The sequence below is a fragment of the Pan troglodytes genome, chromosome 5 (assembly GCF_028858775.2).
Source record: "Pan troglodytes isolate AG18354 chromosome 5, NHGRI_mPanTro3-v2.0_pri, whole genome shotgun sequence".
Lineage (NCBI taxonomy): Eukaryota > Metazoa > Chordata > Mammalia > Primates > Hominidae > Pan > Pan troglodytes.
In genome coordinates, this window is record NC_072403.2 from 164,708,565 (window position 1) to 164,729,341 (window position 20,777).

The 20,777-nt window shown below is 35.2% G+C and overlaps 1 protein-coding gene across 4 annotated transcripts; it reads left to right on the plus strand.

The window, feature by feature from the left end:
- Positions 1 to 1,577: 1,577 nt before the first annotated feature.
- VIP (vasoactive intestinal peptide) lies at positions 1,578 to 12,987 on the plus strand. 4 transcript variants are annotated; one of them, XM_009452253.5, is made up of 7 exons: positions 1,578 to 4,312; positions 5,524 to 5,640; positions 7,516 to 7,638; positions 8,620 to 8,724; positions 9,482 to 9,610; positions 10,441 to 10,524; positions 12,254 to 12,987. In XM_009452253.5, exons 2-6 carry the CDS (start codon positions 5,534 to 5,536, stop codon positions 10,484 to 10,486), a joined length of 510 nt encoding a protein of 169 aa, XP_009450528.1. In that variant the 5' UTR covers positions 1,578 to 4,312; positions 5,524 to 5,533; the 3' UTR covers positions 10,487 to 10,524; positions 12,254 to 12,987. The 4 variants fall into 4 exon arrangements, with proteins under 4 accessions (XP_009450528.1, XP_527541.2, XP_009450527.1 ...); XM_527541.7 differs by having other exon boundaries at positions 2,241 to 4,312; positions 9,479 to 9,610; XM_009452252.5 differs by having other exon boundaries at positions 4,230 to 4,312; positions 9,479 to 9,610; positions 10,444 to 10,524; positions 12,254 to 12,362.
- The last annotated feature ends 7,790 nt before the right edge of the window (positions 12,988 to 20,777 follow it).

Sequence of the window (20,777 nt, forward strand, 5' to 3'; positions counted from 1 at the left end):
AATCTTTAATACTCTATTTTTCAACTTCCACATCTTAGTATTGTGTGTTCCTGTGATTTCTCTGTAGCCTTCTTTTTGAAATCTATTTTCAGGAAATCGTCTGATACATACAACCCTAATAAAGTTCGAATGACTTGCAGCACTTGCATTATTCTTTCTACATGTAATTTGATTTGAAGCAAAAAAATTCTGAGACAAAGGAATAATTTTCTCTAAACTCAGCATCAGTAAGTGGGACAGATAACGAGGTTTTGGAGTTAAGGGAGAAGTTGTCCTCGATCATATCATTTAGATCATTATTTGTTTTGCTTTATATTTGCTGATATATTTTTAGATTCCGGAATGAATTCTAATAGGTAACTTTAAAGGGAAAATTTACCTTTATTGTAATATTATTTTCATCAAATCACTAATATGACAAGAATACAAAATCCTGAAAATAAGTTCAAATTTTCTAATTTAAAAGAATTGAAAGTGTTTATATATACTCTAATATATATGCTTTAAATATATAAACTTTTAATATGCTATACAAATATACATATGTATATACATCTTATGCAAATGTACACTTTTAGTAAAAGTATACATGTATATTAAATGTATGTATATATTCTGTATGTTATACATATATACATGTATAATATATTGTATAGAACATATGTATTTATGTATATATAACATATACAGTACATAATACATTATACATTAGGTATATACAATATATATATGCAAATATATATTTCCTAATACAAGTTATTGAAAGATATTGGATTTAAGACTATTAAAGCAAACATATCATCTTAAATATCTGCCAAACAGGAGGATCTAGGGGATTGAAAAACTTTTTTTGTGAAAGATCAAATAGTAATTATTTTAACCTTTGAGAGCTATGCAGTTTGTTGCAACTATCCAACTTTGCCGTTGTAGCACAAAAGCAGCTATAGAGAATACATATATGATGAAATGCTTTTATGTTCCAACAAAACTTTATGGACACTGACGTTTAAATTATATATAAGTTTTGGCCAGGGAGGTGGCTCACACCTGTAATCACAGCACTTTGGGAGTCCGAGGCAGGCGAATCACTTGAGCTCAGGAGTTCCAGACCAAAGCCCGACCAACATGGTGGGCACCAGTGGTCCCAGCTACTCTGGGGGCTGAGGCACGAGAATCGCTTGAATCCGGGAAGCAGAGGTTGCAGTGCACCAAGATTGCACCACTGTACTCCAGCCTGGATGACAGAGTGCATGAGACTCCGTCTCAAAATAAAATAAAATAATAACGTATAATTGTCATGTGTCACAAAAAGTTCATTTAATTTTTTTAACCATTTAAAAATATAAACATCATTCTTAGCTTGAGAGACGTAAACAAACAAAAACAAATGAATGAAGAAACAAACAAACAAAATCCAGAGGGGTCAGTCTATTTAGCTCACAGCCTGTAGTTTCCAGACCTCTGATCTAGACTTACCCACTCAGGATTACCAACGCAGACATTGGCTAAGTCTCAGGACTGGAGGTGAAATAGGGTGAATTAGGCAGGTAAAACCATCATACAAAGAGGCAGAAGAGCACAAGCTTAGGCATTTAATCCATAATAAGAATATGGACCCTCTATTAGTATTTTGCACTAAAGAAAAAAAGGCAAATTTGGATTTCTGCTAATATCCTGAGCTTGAAAATCCCTTCCATCTAATTTCCTTGCATCCAGTATGTTTGAATTTAGAATGCCAGTTTTATTTCCCTGCTCTTGGTTCTGTTGGTGAAAAAAGGGGAGAGGAGATGCCAATATTTTTATGAGCTGTCAATTTCCGTATCTGACCTGCTAGCATCAAAAAGGTGATAGCAACAATTACAGAATATTACCAATTCTAAATTGAAAGAATGCTGACTCAAAATCAGACGGTCTATCTTCCAATCTCGTATTTGTTATTAACCACCTGAGTGGCAAAAATTACTGAAACTTTCTGGATACCAGTTTACTTATTTGTAAAAGAAGGATCTTGAAGATTTTTCTATCCATGTGAATGAATTATAGCTCCCCTTATTACAAACATCACTTTACTGAGAAGGCCTAAGGCAAAAATAAACTTTGCCAGAAATGTAGGCAAATTATGGAAGAATATGTCAAAGTACGGAAAAGACACATTTAAACAGTAAATTCAAGTTTGTATCTTTGTACTTATTTACTAAGTTTTATGGTAACCGAGAATTCAGGATAAATTTGACTGCAGTACTTTTTCTTATGTTTATTTTTTCTGGAAGCATCCAAAAGTTAAGCCGGCTACAGGACCTCTGGTTTACAATTCATTTCCTTGAAAGAAAAGAAGAAATAAACACAATTCTATAAAGTCTGTGAATTAAAACTTTGAACCTGCAGATGGTGCTATGATTCCATTTTCAAATTGTTTTGCTTTCTAGTTTAAATTCATAAGAGAAAATGCAGTTGTTTGGTTGAGTTTACTTTTATTCAGAGGTAATAAAATTGAATTATTTCTTTTTATTTTAGTTTATTATTATTATAATAGAAGCATTTGTCTTTTGTATTGGGAAAAGCTGCTATAGTTACTCTTTGTAAATGCTAAGTGCTTGCCTAGGCCAAATAATGATCAGCTTTACATCTCTTATGTTTAAAATTTTTCTTCTTATCATTCAGCAGTCATTTGTCTGTGACCCTCAATTAAGTTGCTTTGCTGTTTCTGCTCTTAAATAAAATTGGTTCACTAAGAATTGGGTGATGAAGAGCTAAGGATAAAAAAATTCCATATGAGAACTGTTTCAACCTCTAGTTTGTAATAATCAGGTAAAAAAGATTTCCTGGAATTAAGCCACAGGAACTCTGGCTTAAGTCAGAGCTGTCAACTGGGAAACAAATTTCCAGACATTTTGAAACTTAATTCATTTAATTTTTCTGGTAACTGGATTAGAAAATATGATTAAGCATAGCAGGATATTCTTTTACTGGATCAGTCTGACTTTGAACGAAGGAAATAGATACTAAAATCTTAAAGTAGAAGAAAGAGGACTGTAAAGCCATTCTTTCTTATGAAACTTAGAAACAAAATGTAAAAATAATACGCACGGCAGAAAGTCTTTAAAATAAAAGGAAAAATGGCATTTTCCTCTGTTGTTTAGGAAATTTTTCATGTGGCTGCATTTTTACCTTAAACTCTGATTGAATGTGTGCTAGACTACCTTTAGTTACAAATCCACAAATAGAAGTGAAGTATTTATCAAAGTACTATATAAATGCTTTTCAACTATTTGAAGCCACCTGTCAAGTGATTGAATCAGAAATGTTCAAAACTGGTTTGAGTATATGTGTGTGTTGGGGATGAGGGTAGAAAACTAATTCTACATTATGCAAAGACTTATAAAAGTGATGAGGAAAATCTTTAAAAAGAAAAGACAATTAAATTCCTTGAGGTATATAGTCTGACAACAATTTATTTTTTGGATCATTTGACACAGTGTATGTAAAAGTGCATTGGGAATTGTGCCATTTTATACAAATATGAAATAGCACTACTTGTACTGCTTTGTACAACAGCGTGCATATCTTACTATCTTAGAGACTTTCTGAAACACTTATCTTGGAATTAGTTTCAACAAAAACAAAATGTAATAATAGGAAGGTGAAAATTATCTCGAGCTTTTAAAGTTAGGATAGATTTCAAGAAAGATTAAATCTGGAACTATATGAATAGCATAAAAATTAAAAATATTAAGAGAATTGATACTTTGTAATAAAGTATAATTATACATTTATAAGCATAATGAACATAAGTGTTTGTTGCTTTATGCATTTGTTTCTACACATGAAGTCTTTATTTTCTGAAGGAATCCCAATGGCCCTGGCTATAACACTACAATCATTTTCTTATTTTACAATTAATTAAAGGTTAAAACATTTCACATTGAGCTTGCTACTTTGTTTGTTTAAAGAAAAGTAAATTTCCTCTTATCTTACATTTTGAAGTTGCTCACTATAAACTTATATAAATTAGACATAATGACAATTAAGTAAGAACTTCAAGCCCTATTCATCCCATGGCCGTCATACTGTGACGTCTTTCAGAGCACTTTGTGATTGCTCAGTCCTAAGTATAAGCCCTATAAAATGATGGGCTTTGAAATGCTGGTCAGGGTAGAGTGAGAAGCACCAGCAGGCAGTAACAGCCAACCCTTAGCCATTGCTAAGGGCAGAGAACTGGTGGAGCCTTTCTCTTACTCCCAGGACTTCAGCACCTAAGACAGCTCCAAAACAAACCAGAACAGTCAGCTCCGGGGGAGCACGACTGGGCGAGGTAAGTGAAAACTTTACCTTTCCTCTTCTTTTTCCCTCCTGCCTCTGGAACTTTTCTCACAAAATAATGAATTTTTCTCTCTTGAAAAGAATTTGATAGTGCTTTGCTTTTGCAACAGCAAAAAGACAAGTTTCTCAAGTCACCTGGTAAGGATAGAAATACTTCAATTTCTCTCATATGGATAGATTTTCTGAATTCTTTTGTTTGTAAGATGCTTTACCCTGCTTGCTCTTTTACTGAATACTGATTTTTACAAATAATTCATTCAAGTAAAGTTTACTTGTATGTAGATTTTTGACTGAAAATTTCAGTGGGAACATTTGCTTTTGAAATTTTCAACTTATTTTTAAAGTGCTTTTTTTTTCCTATTTCGTATGTTGGTTAAGTGAATCTAAGATGCATTTATTTTTTCCTTAAGTTTAAATTCCATAATTTTTATAGGCAGCAAGAGAAACAGACCTTGAACTCCTAGGCTTTTAATCTAGAAACTAGAAATGAAATGTGTAAGTTGATTAAATGCAAGAAATGCAAGCTTTGCTTTTAATATATATTTTCCTCTTATGGAAAAATTTATTTCAATGACAACATATGATTCAGTAATATTTTGAGTATTAATATTCACTACTGAGTTAAGAAGTTCAAATCCAGGTGTAAGGAAATAAGTTTCCGTAATATCTACAATTGAAAGAGGAAAAAGTAATGTATATACAAAATCTTTTTAAAAATTATATGTATATATACACATTATATTTATACATTTGCACACACACGAGCAGAATAATTATTAAATAGATGATACTCTAGTCTTATATTAGTCAGATACTGAAATTTTAAAGCAGAAGAAAATCAATGTCTTGAAGCTGTTTCCTTCGTCAAAAAATACACTAAGCTTGAGTGGTACATCCCTGTTATGAAAAGATTGTCCCCAGGGTTATTTCCAGCACTATAGAAGTATGGCATTCAATAGATACTGGGGCCAACCATGTGCCCAGACAGCAGGTGGAAAGGATTCTAATTTTTATTCAAGCACCTGTCACTGAGAGAAATACTGATTTTTGAATGTATCATCTTGCAATTTAACTCTTTCTACAAGATGAAAATTACTCTTTACAAACTCTGCAAGAGCCATTGAAAATTACTGCTAGACAATCAGAATTACCTTGCTGGTGACATCTTTGGTTGGAAGAGCTGAGGTGATTCTCTCTCTTTAGAGGCACAGAAATGGACACCAGAAATAAGGCCCAGCTCCTTGTGCTCCTGACTCTTCTCAGTGTGCTCTTCTCGCAGACGTCGGCATGGCCTCTTTACAGGGCACCTTCTGCTCTCAGGTAAGTTCCCTTTCAATTCAAACATCTGAACATTCCTTCCTCATCTAAATGGGAATTTCCTATACATTTTGTTGGACAACTAAATAGTATAAATTATGTATTATGTATTTAAATTTTTCCTTGATGTGTTGAGTGAGAGGTGTTTGTCAACATCAGGTCATTCTGAGTCCTGGAATTCACTTTCAGGGCATGAGAGACACTGTCAGTTATTAGTTTTATGGGCTGAGTGGATCACATTCCCAAACATGGTGAAAGGAGGCTTTCACTTTCTTTTTATTCAAAACCATCTTTAGATAAATAATAAGCTTTTATCCATTGTTATCTCAAGTCAGTTCAATTTCTGGTGGAAAAAAAGCTGTTTAGTTGCCAACCACATTTTAGTTTATTTTCAAGATTAATCAGTAAATAATCATAAGACTAGTAGTTGATTAGTGAAACATGTATAAAATCATGTTGCACAGAAATCTATCTAGGCAGAGTCAATTTGCCAATATTAAATATGGGGTAATTGATCTATTGAGATACACTCCCCCAATAGGAAAATTTTGATATACTTTGTTTGGACCATAAATCCTTAGTTTTATTGTTCTATATGTTATATTTTATATTCCAAATCTATAAAGTATAACACAACTCTTATTTAAAACTTTATTAATGTATGCTAAAGAAGTAAACAATAAATGAAAACTATATTAGCTTGAATTTTCCTTTCAGTTTACGGGCACCACTGTATCTCCAAAGGAAAAATAATAATTGGGTTGGTTTCCTTCTTTGCTTATTTGGTCATTCTTGATTTTTTGCTTAAGGTAGACTTATGCTCAATAGAGAGAATAACCTCTTAGCTATTAGTGTTCTCTGTGAAATCTGTTTAAATACAGCTCCTGCGTTGCTTTGATAACTAAATAAAATGGTTCTATCTGAATAGTTCTACCACAGCAGATGAACAATCATAAGAATGTGGACATTCGTGTTGATTGCTAAGCTTCAGACCCACAGAGGACTAGTTGCTAGTGACTCCCAACTCCCAAATCACTGAAAGATACACAAGTGTCCAGGAGCTGACACGCTCCTTGGATGTTTGCCCTAACAGTGAAAATCTGCACACACAAAATTATAAGAGTTGCCGGTGATTGAAATATGCATGCATCCACAAATATAGTCATATTCCATATATGCATTTGACTATTCTTAGTCTTTCAGTGTAACATTGTACATCCCTTATTAAAGTTGTGTTAATACATAAGATTAGAAAAAAGAAGGCCCCATAAAATTTATTGAATTCAAATTCATCTTCATAGATGAGCTATCCATCTATGGAGACATTCTTTGAACTCTGTCAATACAGAGAAATATATAATGCCAAAGTAAATATTTGAAGCAAAGCTTGGGGGTCGAGAGAGAGAGAAGCAGTTAATACTCTGTTCTTCAGAGATGTTTGGAACAGGTAATACTGAACATCACCAAATCCATAAATTGTTATCAGTTCTCATTCAATATTAGTTTTTTGCAAGTTTCTATTTTGCATAAAATATTTCTACATACGAAATTTGACTTTGCAAAGTGAAGATATTCTTGGCATAGTAAATTACACCAAAGAAGTATAGTTTGCTCTGATAAGATTGAATTAAGTAGCTCTTGCGTTTTGTATATTCAGCTTATAAAAGTCATATGGCATCTACTTTATAGGATAATAGGAATTTCCTATTTATACTCTCATTAACTATATGAGCCATTAAGTCAAATTATGCTATTCTCATATTATGACTGGGTAATACTTCCCAAGAGTTTAAGTATCTTATTTTAAATGGTTGCAGAACCATACACACTGTCTTCTGAAAAAAGAATGTATTATTCTCGTGTAACTTTCCCCATCAGGTTGGGTGACAGAATACCCTTTGAGGGAGCAAATGAACCTGATCAAGTTTCATTAAAAGAAGACATTGACATGTTGCAAAATGCATTAGCTGAAAATGACACACCCTATTATGATGTATCCAGGTGAGTTTATTTTTATAAAACTATCCATTGAGTTTTATTTTAGAAAATGTGTTTAAGAACTATAAACGTGCTAATTTTATCTCACCATGAAGCTATTCCGATAGCAAAACACTAGAGGTTTCTATGTGTCATGGCTTCATTCATCCTGATTTACTGCAGATCTTACAGCTGTACATAATTTTCATACTGAAAGGTTGTAACAAGCCAGGATGAACACACCATTCACTTCCATTCTGTTGCACATAATTCCAACATCACAGATTGTACCAATTCTGATAAAAGTACAGCATTTAGCATTCCAATGATGGAAGAGTTGCCAATGAGTTTTGTCTCTATATAAAGAAAAGATACCTGATAGAGCTGTTCATTCATAGAGCTGTTTGGCTAGAGCATCATTTCAAGTACAGACCAAGTAGCTGTATAGTACTTGGTACAGACAAAGTATAAAAGGTGCTTCATTTGAAAGAGAAAAGGTGGGATGATAGGCCTTAATGCCTTCTCTATCTTAAGAGATTTTGTTTCCAAATATTTTGGAAAAAGAAAAAAAAAAGGTGTACTGGGGTTTATGAACTTTCCAAAATCAGAATATTTTCCCATTGTGAATGTCTTTATTCAGTGGGGCAGACACAAAGCACCATGTACAAATAGCAGCTAATTTAAATAGATCATATTTTTACACCAATATTTCTTAGAAAAAAATAGTTATAAAGATTCAACCATGGAGGAATATTGAAATATGCTCCTAGAAATGCCTGTTTCTTTAATTTTTCAGTGTCTTGGGCTAGAAATATAGGGTATATCTTGATATAAGTGACTAGAAGATCTCTTTTGTTAGGGTGTTAAGAAATCTCCTTTTGAACTTTAGTTTTAATGAGAAGCTTTCATAATAAGCCCATAATTTTTTTGTTATTTAATGAGCCATAATAATATTCTAGAAAGCCATTTACAAAATAATAGCTATTTTTTTCTTCCTTGTTTTAGAAATGCCAGGCATGCTGATGGAGTTTTCACCAGTGACTTCAGTAAACTCTTGGGTCAACTTTCTGCCAAAAAGTACCTTGAGTCTCTTATGGGAAAACGTGTTAGGTAAAGAGAATTTATTATTTTTATAAAATATGTTATCATTATTCAATCTGAATATTGTATTTTCACTCTTAACAAGTTATTTACTTTGTTTGAAATTGAAGACTCGTTGATAATGTTTAATTTAGTTAAATGAAATAACTTGTATTCTTCAATAACATCTATCAAGCCCATGGACTAAGACTTTTTCATAATATCATATTCATTGACTCCAGACACACATTTTTCTCAAGTAGCAATCATTTACCAATCTGCAATCAAATTGAACAAGACTCAGTAAAACAATCAAAAAGAGATAGTACAGACTGAGGTAAATTTTAAGGTTAAACAGAATATTCTTTTTACTTCCTGCTCAAATTAAATGGAGAATTCCAAATAGCCAACAGTCAAATATTTAGATGACGTTGCTCAGGGTAGCATAGCTTCTAAAGAAGTAATTATGTTTTTAAAAAAAAAAATTTCTCCCAATGGCAGAGCACAACTTCAGCTATTCCCAAATTTTTATTTTTGGATGAATTATTTGCTCAGCTGTACAGAATGTGTCATAAAACAGTCCCAGGCCATGCCAAAATATGGCAGATGATTCCTTGCTTTCCTTCATCCTTAGGTTTAGTTGTATTTTTCTTTTAGTCTTTTTATGATAGAAAATTAGTTGGGTGGGAATTGCTTTTTATGTGGCTCCAAGAAACCTGGAACATGTGTGTATTTATCATTTCTTGTGAAAACTCTTTGATTTCCTTTTCCTCATGTTCCTTAGCAGTAACATCTCAGAAGACCCTGTACCAGTCAAACGTCACTCAGATGCAGTCTTCACCGACAACTATACCCGCCTTAGAAAACAAATGGCTGTAAAGAAATATTTGAACTCAATTCTGAATGGAAAGAGGAGGTAAAGAAAAAGAGAACTTGCTAAAATGAGGAATCATGACTGACTTTCAAAATAGAAGCTGCACATGGAGACCTCTCTATCTCACTTATCTAGCTATACTACGTGAAGCAGTGATTTTCAACCTTGGCTGACATTAGACTACCCCGCAGAACTTTACAAATACAGATGTCTGGGCCTTCTCCCAAACCAATTGCCAGGAAACTGGTGTCTTCGGTGGTGTGGCCCTAGACATGCATTTCTTTTAAGAGTTCCCCAGTTGACTTTACTATGCTGCCAGTGTTAAAAATCATGACTATACAGACATCTAGTCTGAATCTAAGAGCAAGTTTCATCAAAAGTGATGATTTTTAAAACATGTAAAGCATAGTCAATTGCAATTTGGTAACACATGGAACTCACTTCGTGTGCATATTCACTACTCTTATTTAATCAAATTAAACCATTAGGTATTTTGTATATTTAGATTCTGTAAAATCTATATCTCTCTATGGTGTGTAAATATTGGACACAATATATAAACAGTGTAGTGTTCTGTCTTTTTATTCCAATTGTTTTTGTTTAAGTGATGAGTATTAAGGATAATTCTGTTTGGGTGTGATCAGACAAGATGACCTCTTTGTCCACTAGATGATAATTCTGTAAGAATAATTTTAGAAACTCTAAGATTGATGAATAATTCATAGGTACTAACAAACCTCAAAGATAATTGTTTAGCCTCCCCATACACTTTCAGAGCACAGAGAACAGCACATTCATTATGTCATAATAGTTTCTTTAGACCCTTTCTCATCTGAGAGCCTTAATATGTACAATGTTTTTCTGGTCTGCAGCAGTGAGGGAGAATCTCCCGACTTTCCAGAAGAGTTAGAAAAATGATGAAAAAGCCCTTTGGAGCAAAGCACAACTTCCCAGTGGTGGGTATATTCATGCATTCCTTCTGTATTCTTATGGCTGTCTCTGATTATATGAGTAGCTAAGAGTCACTTAGTAAGAAACATCTTAGGGTTAAATAGTTTCTCATCATGAGACCTCATCCAAGACAGACACTTCTACAACAGTGGACCCCAACCCAGTAAACAGCTTAGAATGATTCATGCAATTTTTTTGATCTTGTAAAAGAGAGCACTCACAATAAGCAAATGTTTTGAGATCTGAATAGTGTTCCTGGCTTACTTGGGGTTATTTCTACCTTTGTATCAAGATAAAAAAACAGAGGAGGCTGACTCACACTGACAAGAAAAATGGGCTTTCCTTTTGAGGATCGACCCATGCTGCTTTTATTAATTGAAGGTTTAGTCTCACAATTGACTGTTAGCTCCTCACTTAATTAAGTATAGGGAAATAGCACCAAATTAGAGCATGGCCCATTACTATGAAAATATCAAGGCATTCTGGGTCTAACTATATTCCTTGAAACATGGCAAACTTCATAGAGCAAAAGTTAAATTTAGCTTGTTTTACCTGTAGGTTTGTTTTACCTATATGACTCCAATAGCATTCTCTGCAAACATTTTTTTTGAGCAGAAAAAACATGGATAGACTTTTTTTCTTTGTGAAGTAATAAGCTTGCTATCAAAATTGATTTTATATAAATGTGGGTTCAAGACATATTTCTTTCCTGAGTTACGTTACATTAATATTCACATTAGCTCATAAAAAATCTATAATACTGGGCAAGTGCTTAAAGAAATTTCATGCTGTCACCATATCAAAGGTTAGCAGATTTTAAAGGGCTATGGAGTAAAATATGTTTGGCTTTGCGAGCCATCTATTTTCTGTTAGAGTGACTTAACTCTGCTATGGTAGCACAAAAGCAGCCACAGTTAGATGTAAAACGAATAGGAGTGACTGTGTTCCAATAAAACTTTATTCATAAAACCTGAAGGTGAGCCAGATTCCAATCCCTAACTAGGTTAAGGAGATTAAATTCACCCATGCTCAAACTAAAGGCAATTCATGGCCTTACCTCAGTTCCTGATGGGGTTATCTAAGGTTTTCAACAGTCATCAAGAGTGGACATGGTGTCTGGGAAGATACCTGCCTAATTGACTGCTTTTGTCCACTAACTACCCTTAGACATCTAAGAGAAAGCAGAGGCAGGAGTGTGGCCCACATCAACTCTTTATCTTTTATAGACATCTCAGAGAAACAAGTCCCTTTGCTCAAAGAAGAAAGTTAATTACATATAGCTTTTCTAAGAGTGTTTATAAGAAGGCTTCTCCATCAAATTAAGAAACACGGTAGGCACTAAAATATAAAGGAGAATTGATTAATCACACTGTGCTTTGTAAATGGTAAGATCACTTATGAGATTCCATCCTCCATTCTTTTCTTTTTTAAATGGGTGGCTTTGGACAAATTCTTTGAAGAGGAAATCATGTGGGTCATCCATTAGTGAAAATTACAAGTGAATCATTAATAATGGTTAGTTAGACATCTTTTCACATTCCAGTTCCTCTCTGATAATCAGTCCTCTAGAAGCTGCTCTCTTGGTATGTCCCAGGACATGATCCCCTGCCACAGGCTGTTAACAAGGGACAAAGAGAAATAAGTGTTTATGAGATAAGTAAATCAGTGAATGAAACTAAGATGCTAGAAATAAAATATATTTTATGCCTAAAGCAACAATTTTTTCTTTTTCAGAATTCTTGAAGGAAAACGATACGCAACATAATTAAATTTTGAGTTCTACATAAGTAATTCAAGAAAACAACTTCAATATCCAAACCAAATAAAAATATTGTGTTGTGAATGTTGTGATGTATTCTAGCTAATGTAATAACTGTGATGTTTACATTGTAAATAGTATTTGAGAGTTCTAAATTTTGTCTTTAACTCATAAAAAGCCTGCAATTTCATATGCTGTATATCCTTTCTAACAAAAAAATATATTTAATGATAAGTAAATGCTAGGTTAATTCCAATTATATGAGACGTTTTTGGAAGAGTAGTAATAGAGCAAAATTGATGTGTTTATTTATAGAGTGTACTTAACTATTCAGGAGAGTAGAACAGATAATCAGTGTGTCTAAATTTGAATGTTAAGCAGATGGAATGCTGTGTTAAATAAACCTCAAAATGTCTAAGATAGTAACAATGAAGATAAAAAGACATTCTTCCAAAAAGATTTTCAGAAAATATTATGTGTTTCCATATTTTATAGGCAACCTTTATTTTTAATGGTGTTTTAAAAAATCTCAAATTTGGATTGCTAATCACCAAAGGCTCTCTCCTGATAGTCTTTCAGTTAAGGAGAACGACCCCTGCTTCTGACACTGAAACTTCCCTTTCTGCTTGTGTTAAGTATGTGTAAAATGTGAAGTGAATGAAACACTCAGTTGTTCAATAATAAATATTTTTGCCATAATGACTCAGAATATTGCTTTGGTCATATGAGCTTCCTTTTGTGAAAGTACATTTGGAGACACAACTATTTTTCCAAAATAATTTTAAGAAATCAAAGAGAGAAAATAAAGACCTTGATTATGATTGCAGATAATTTTTTGTTTGATTATTTTATATGATTCAGCAGTAACTCATTTTAGCTGTAAAGTTCTAGGCACTAGATAGCTTTTGTGGTATTTGATTGTGTGCAAGTTCTAAAATAATGATGGCTTAAAATAAAAGAGAAATTTCTTTCTCACGTAAGTCAAGAAGTAACATGTCAGGGTTATTATAATGGTTCTGCTCAGCAAAACCCTCAATAACTTACACCCCTTTCAGCTCATCCCTCATCTCCAATGGTGTGGCACTTTTCCTCATGATCCAAAATTAGAGCTAGCATTCCAGCCATCACATATGCATTCCAGGCAGCAGGCTATACGAAGAAAAAAGGGAGCAAATATTATATGCCAGTTCTCTTTGAACTGATATCTTATACTAACATCCCCTTTACTAGTACATAGTCTTATGGCCACAGTCATTTGCAAGAGAGGCTGGGAAATGTAGTATGTTTTCTTTTCTTTTTCTGGGTGATCATGTACCCAACTTAAAACTAAGACTCTATTAATATAAAACAAGGAAAGAATAAATTTATGCAGCGATTAAAAATAATTCCAGGCTTGGATCTTAAATTCTCACCCAAAAAGCTTAAAGAAATAATAAAGAGAGTGAGAGTCAGACCCTAACCATTAATGAAGAAGCATTATCCCCATAAGGCAAAGTTTTGCTTGGTTTCATTTTCTACAATTAGGACAAATGGCCACATCAGGAGGAACTAGTCTAGAAGTACCAGTAATTGCAAAGTAGTTTTCACAAGTTGAAGTAAATTGAGCTTCTTGTATCTCTTTTTCTTATCTGATTCTTCAAATTATTAAATATTTATTAAGTGACATTTTTATGAGAAGCACTGCAGTGAAAACAGACAATTTCTAAGTGTTAAATGTACATTAAAAGCTTGTAAAGATGAAATGGAGCCATAATTTGAGTGTGTAACTAAAGAGTTTTAATTTTATTTTATTAATATGAATCTTTTCAATTTATTCCCTATTGCTTCAAGAAGTTCATTGAAGAAATATTCACTGAATGACTATGATGTGCTATGTAGCTATCTGAGAGATTGTTCTGGGCTGAGGGAACAGCAAGTGCAAATGAGGGAACAGTCCTGACATATCTGGAGAGCAAGGAAGCCCATGTGGCTGGAGCAGAGTATGCTGGACAGGGACTCAGTAGGAGAGGAGGTCAAAGAAGTTACTAAGGACTGGACCTTGTAGGGCCTCACAGGCCACCGTAATTGTTTGTGAAGTGAGATGAGGTATGGCAGAGTTTTGGACAGAGGTGTGATATTATCTGAACTGCACTTTAACAGGATCTTTCTGGATACTCCAATGGGAGAAGAGTGAAGGAGTGCTAAGGGTGGAAGCAGGGGTACAAACTAGGGGGCAAGTGCTATAAATCAAGTGGCAGATGATGGTGCCACCAAGGCAGAAGCACTGGAGGTATTGAGAAGTATATCTGAATAGATCTTGAAAGAAGAGTCAGGTTTTCTGAGAATGGATTGAAGACAAGAAATAGGAGAGGCTGGGCATGGTGGGTCATGCCTGTAATCCTAGTACTTTGGGAGGCTGAGGCAGGAGGATTGCTTGAGGCCAGGAGTTCAAGAAGGAGGAAAGTCAAGAATGACATCCAAGGTAAATCACCTGAGGCAACTTGAAGGATGGGATTGCTATAGACAGAGAAGACTGGGAGGAACGAGGTTTCAGGGAAAGGTGAGCTTAGTTTGGATGCACTAAGGCAGATGTTGAGTAGGGAGTTGGAGATGTCATGAAGAGGAGATGCTGAGCTGTAGATGGGCAAGTGGGAGATTTCGCATATAGACGGGATTTAGAAACACAAGACTGGACGAGATCAGCAAGAGAGCAAGTGTTGCTAAACAACAAAACACAACAAAAACAGAAACCTCAACACATAATCCTTGAGTGTTTTTATTTCCTAGTGCCACCATAAGAAGGCACTGCAGACCAGGTGTCTCAAACAAAGAAATCAATTGTCTCACAGTTCTGGAGACAAAAAACGCTAGAGCAAGGTGTCAACAGGGCAGGCTCCTTCTGAGAGCTGTGAGGAAGAATCTGATCCATGCCTCTCCTCTCGTTTCAGGTGGTTTGCAGGCAATCTTTGGCTGATAGAAGCATCACTTCTATCTCTGCCGTGACCTTCAGGTAGCGTTCTCCCTGGTGTGTGCATGTCTCCAAATATTCACTTTACATAAGGACATCAGTCATTTTGGATTAGGGCCAATGCTAATAATCTCATTTTAAGTTGATTTCCTCTGTAGAAACCCTATCTGAAAATAAGGCTACATTCTGAAGGACTAGGGTTAAGGACTTTCACATATGAATTTTTGGGGACACAATTCAGCCAATAATCCTGGGGCATGCCAACATTAAGAGTTTGGAGTTTTGAGAAACAAATGGGATAAAAATGGACTGGAAGAAGAAGCTATTGAAATAGGAGAAAAATTGGAGACCATGTCATCTGGAAAACAAGTGAAGAAGATCTTTCAAGGAAGAGGGTATCATTAACAGAGTCAAATCCTGCTGCAGGGTAGATTACGATTCATTTATTTAATTCTTCTGCAAGTATTTATAAGGAACTTACTATCTACCCAGCACCATTTTAAGTTCTGATGATATAGTAGTGAATAATACAGATCAAAATTCCTGCCCTCAAGGAGCTTGCATTCTTTGATTTGAAACAAATAAAATAGTCAAGTAAAATATAGTCAAGTAAAATATATATTGTTTTAGAAAGTGATAAATGCAAAGGAGACAAATTATGGACTTACAGTTCCATATGGCTGGGGAGGCCTCACAATCATGACAGAAGGCAAGGAGGAGCAAGTCATATCTTACGAGGATGGCAGCAGGCAAAAACAGAGCTTGTGCAGGGAAACTCTCCCTTATAAAACCACCAGATCTCATGAGACTTATTCACTATTACAAGAACAGCACGGGAAAGACCCACCCCATGATTCAATTACCTCCCACCGGGTCCCTCCCACAACACGCGGGCATTGTGGGAGCTACAATTCAAGATGAGATTTGGTGGGGACACAGCCAAACCATATCAGAAGGTGTCAATTTGGCTTTATGTCAGAGAAACATCAAAAGCACGTTTGCATGCTGAGGGGAGAGATGCAAGATAGGGAAAATTGGTGATGCAGAAGGTAAAGTGGGGTTTTACTTGAGTGATGTCCTTGAGAAGAGAGAGGAAGTGGGTGATTCAAAAATAGAGGGATTGACCTTTGCTTGGCACAAGCTCTCTTCAACCACACTAACAGGCAGAGTGGTTGGGTCCGAGGTGGATGAATGGAAGAACTGGTGGAAGTTTATGGAATGCCTCTTCTGATTACACCTGTTTTCTCAGGGAAATAGCTGAGAGTAAGGATAAGTGAGGAGATGTGAAGAAAGTAAAAGAAAAATATGAAAGAGTTTGCTGGATGAGTGGGAGAGTAAATAACTAGGAAAATATGTTTCTTATACTTAGAGTCCAGTGATGACTGAGGTAACTTAGAAAAATGGGTCAAATTAAGTAGTCCAAGATTTTTTTTTATTATTTTGAAAACTTAATGAAAACTAGGGACCTTTTTCCAGAAATACATATGTGTATATACACACACATGCAAACACACACACACACACACACACATATAATACTTTCAGAGCATTCACCAAATCTTACATGCCCATGCATGAAATTTCACAGTGCTCAGCACCTGCTGTTTAAGATCCTTACTCCAGAATAATGTAGTGGTTGGAGTCATGTGGAGACCACCCTACAGCTTGGGAAAATGGTATGTAGACTACATTTATCAGGGGTGAGATAATAAAGATCTGGATTTAGACTGGTGGAAGTGAGAAAGAATAGAACTTGAGTCTAGCGCCCACTGCTTTAGGGAAGGCTGCATCAGCAAACCACTGAAATAAAATGCTTGTTGGGACATGAGTTTAATTCCGGGAAGAGAGGAAGTGTCAAAACCCAGATTTGCTAGGGTAATCCTGAATTGATTAAGATGATTATAAAATTGACTGAAATTATTTTTTCAGTATTTTTTTAACATAAGGGCTGTTGAGGATACAAATTAATTTCAGTTATAAAAATTCAGCCATATTGCTGCATACATGAGTTTGAAGTGAGACTAAGATTAATGCCCTCTAAAATTATGTTAGAAATCATTCTCTATGGATCTGAAAATAACATTCTATCTTCTCCTTTCCTTTCAGTAGATACACACAAAATCTGCCAAAAAAAAAAAAAAAAAAAAAAAAGGAGAGACATAATATGCCTGGAGTTTCTCAGGTTTAATATGGTATATTGAGCTCATGAACATGTCTCCCTTTCCTTGCCGAAGAAATACTGTCCCATGCAATCAAAACAAGAAAAAGGGAGCCATAAATGGTCAAGAGATTGCAGTACATTTCTGGGGAAAGACGGGCAGTGGATTGAAGAGCGGATCCAGGAAATTGACAAGGCAACTTCAATGTTGAACTAATGTGGACAGTTTGTAGCAGATTAACTGTCCTATGGAAAAGCTCAGATTTGACAAATACAAGTAGACATTTCTTCCTGATATTTCTGGGAGAATGTATACACTTTCACAAGTTCTGAATCCCAAAAGAAATCAGTTGCAAAATCAGGAATGCAAGAATTAAAGCTTAACATTCAACGTAAAAGCGCTACTCATTTGGAGGCATCCTCTTGTGTTGATTCGCTAAGGTTGCCATAACAAAGAATCATTGAATGGGGAGCTTAAACAACAGAAATTTATTTTCTCACAAGGAGGCTAGAAGTCTGAGATCAAGGTGTCAGCAGGATTGGTTTCTCCTGAGGCCTCTCTTCTGGGCCTGTGTCTTCACATAGTCCCCCCTCCATGTACATCTGTTCTCAAATGTCCTCTTCTTATAAGGACATTAGTCATACTGAATTAGTGTGCTCACCCTAAAGACCCCATTTTAATTTAATTACTTCTTTAAAGACCTTATCTCCAAACACATCCACATTCTGTGGTCACATTCTGTAGGGTTAGGACTTTAACATATAAAATTTAGGGGGACCCAATTCAGCCCATGACACTATTGATGTCAAGTCAAAAGCAAGAGCAGGAAACGCTGATTGGTGGAGTTGCCTTTTTTTGATGTTTTTTTATTATCAAATATCTTTATCAGAAAGAAATTATTTTCACATGTTATTGAAAGATAACAATATTATATACCCATCACAATATATGGGTATATAATAACAAGCCATGTATTTATTATGCTGTTTTTGTTACAGAAAATCTCTGAAACATTTAGTGTGATCCCATCACAGAAAAATTTTCATGGTTGCAGTTTGATTATTTTTATTATTTTAAAACATATAAATAATGTGTTATGAAAAATGCAAAACTACTTATAAGTTTGGAAATTCCTAAGAATTCCTGCCAATTCTGATTGACCTTTCCTGAATACCAAAGATTAATATTTGTCAGGAATTTGGAAACACTATAACTGAGGGCAAGCTTATGGAAGGGCCTGAATATAGGGGCATAAATTGAAGGCTTACCTACAAGATTATTGATCTCCCATTCCTGCTACAGAATGCTGAAATTCCTGGATGATCAGAAGAGAAATAATTACAGAGTTATTCGCTAAAGAAATGCGGTCAGGGCAGAGGGAGTAGCTGCCATGGGAGAACTAGGATGACAATTGTGAGAGTCGAACCCAGAGTTAAGCCTTTGTCTATGTGGGGTCACCCTGGTTGCATCGGGCTTCCTACACCTGCTCAGCCTAAAAAGAAACCTGCCTTCAAATAACTTCATCCACATGGAGAAATCCCACATGTCGTAGTCAGACTTTCTAGCTCCCCCTCCCCTTCCCTCCCCTCCCCTAACCTCCCCTCCCCTGACGTCCCTTCCCCTCCCCTCTCCTTCCCCTCTCCTTCCCCTTCCCCTTCCCTTTCCCTTTCCCTTTCCCTTCCCTTCCTTTCCCTTTCCATTTTACCCAAGAGATTTTAAATTAATGGTGGAAGGGGCTATCATAAATGGTGTCTATAACTGAACAACAAAAGATGTCCTGGCATTTGAAGAAAACTTAAAGAATATGTAGTGAAAAGAGATGCTAGATAATAAAAGATAAAGTCTAACCGAGAATGAATAATATTGCACGTATAAAGCAAGAACCTGATGCAGTGTATTAGTCAAGGTTCTCTAGAAGGAGAGGATTAACAGGATAGATGTATATATGAAAGGGAGTTTATTAAGGAGTATTGACTCACATGATCACCAGGTGCAATCGCACAGTAGGCCATCTGCAAGCTGAGGAATAAGGAAGCCAGTCCGCGTCTCCAAACCTCAAAAGTAGGGAAGCCAACAATACAACATTTAGTCTGTGGCCAAAGGCCCAAGAGCCCCTCGCAAGCCACTGGTGTAAATCCAAAAAAGTCCAAATGCTGAAGAACTTGAAGTCTGATGTTCAAGGGCGGGAAGCATCCAGCACCGGAGAAAGATGAAGGCCAGAAGACTCAGCCAGTCTTGTCCTTCCACATTCCTCTGCCTGCTTTTATGCTAGCCATGCTGGCAGCTGATTAGATGGTGCCCACCCAGATTAAGGGTGGGTCTGCCTCTCCCAGTCCACTGACTCAAATGTTAATCTCCTTTGGCAACACCCTCACAGACATACGTAGGAACAATGCTTTGCATCCTTCAGTCCAATCAAGTTGACGTTCAATATTAACCATGACATTCAGGAACAGAGAAAAAAAGCTCATGGAGTTTAAATACTGCCTAAATTAAAATAAAATTTAATTTAAAAGTATGTCAAAATGAAACAAATTCTTAAAGTATTAGAGATAAAGTAGAGATTAAGGATAAGTCATAGAAAATCAATAGAGGTCTTGGATTTGATAAATAGAAGTTTCAGAAAAAGAAAATGGAGAAGAGAGGGGAGAAAATAAAGAAATATCAGAAATGTAATGTTACCTTCCCTAGATTGTACTTCATGTGAGATCTGGATGCACGCTTATTTTATTCATGAATAAATGCATATTGCATACTATATTAACTGTTTCAGGTGTTGAATTTGTAAGTTGGAAACTACGCTCTTTGGTGAAGGACACCAAATTTTCTTTAATAATCACTTAAGATAACTCAAAATGTTTCTAGACATCTTAAATGTGATTATATTTTCAATATCTGGGAAAGTAAATTCTAAATACTTAGTTTTCTAACACATCTGAAAGGATTAAGGTGAATCTATCCATTTTAGTAATCAAAGTTACACCTTTTCTTCTATACGTTTTTATGTAGCAGATATAATATATATGACTATGATTACAACTGTATTCTATATTAATATTAATACTAACACATACACACATACACACACATGTACACATACACACTCTGGTTTTGGGCTTCAGAAGCAGAAACTATCTTACAGGATATCTCAAAGACAGATACTAAGAGTTCTATAATCGTGTCTATGAGTTCCTAAGACCCTTAGAGCTGCACATTTCAGTAGATCTAGATTTTAGAAAAATATACTCTAATTACTTATTTCCCTATTCTTGTTTGGTGTTCCACACTCAAATGGTCTCCTAGCTGGTTAACTGATAACAGCTGCAGTTTTTGGAAAGGAGAAAGAGGGAAAGGATACATGAAAAGCATCTGCCTTTTCACAAACCTCTGTGA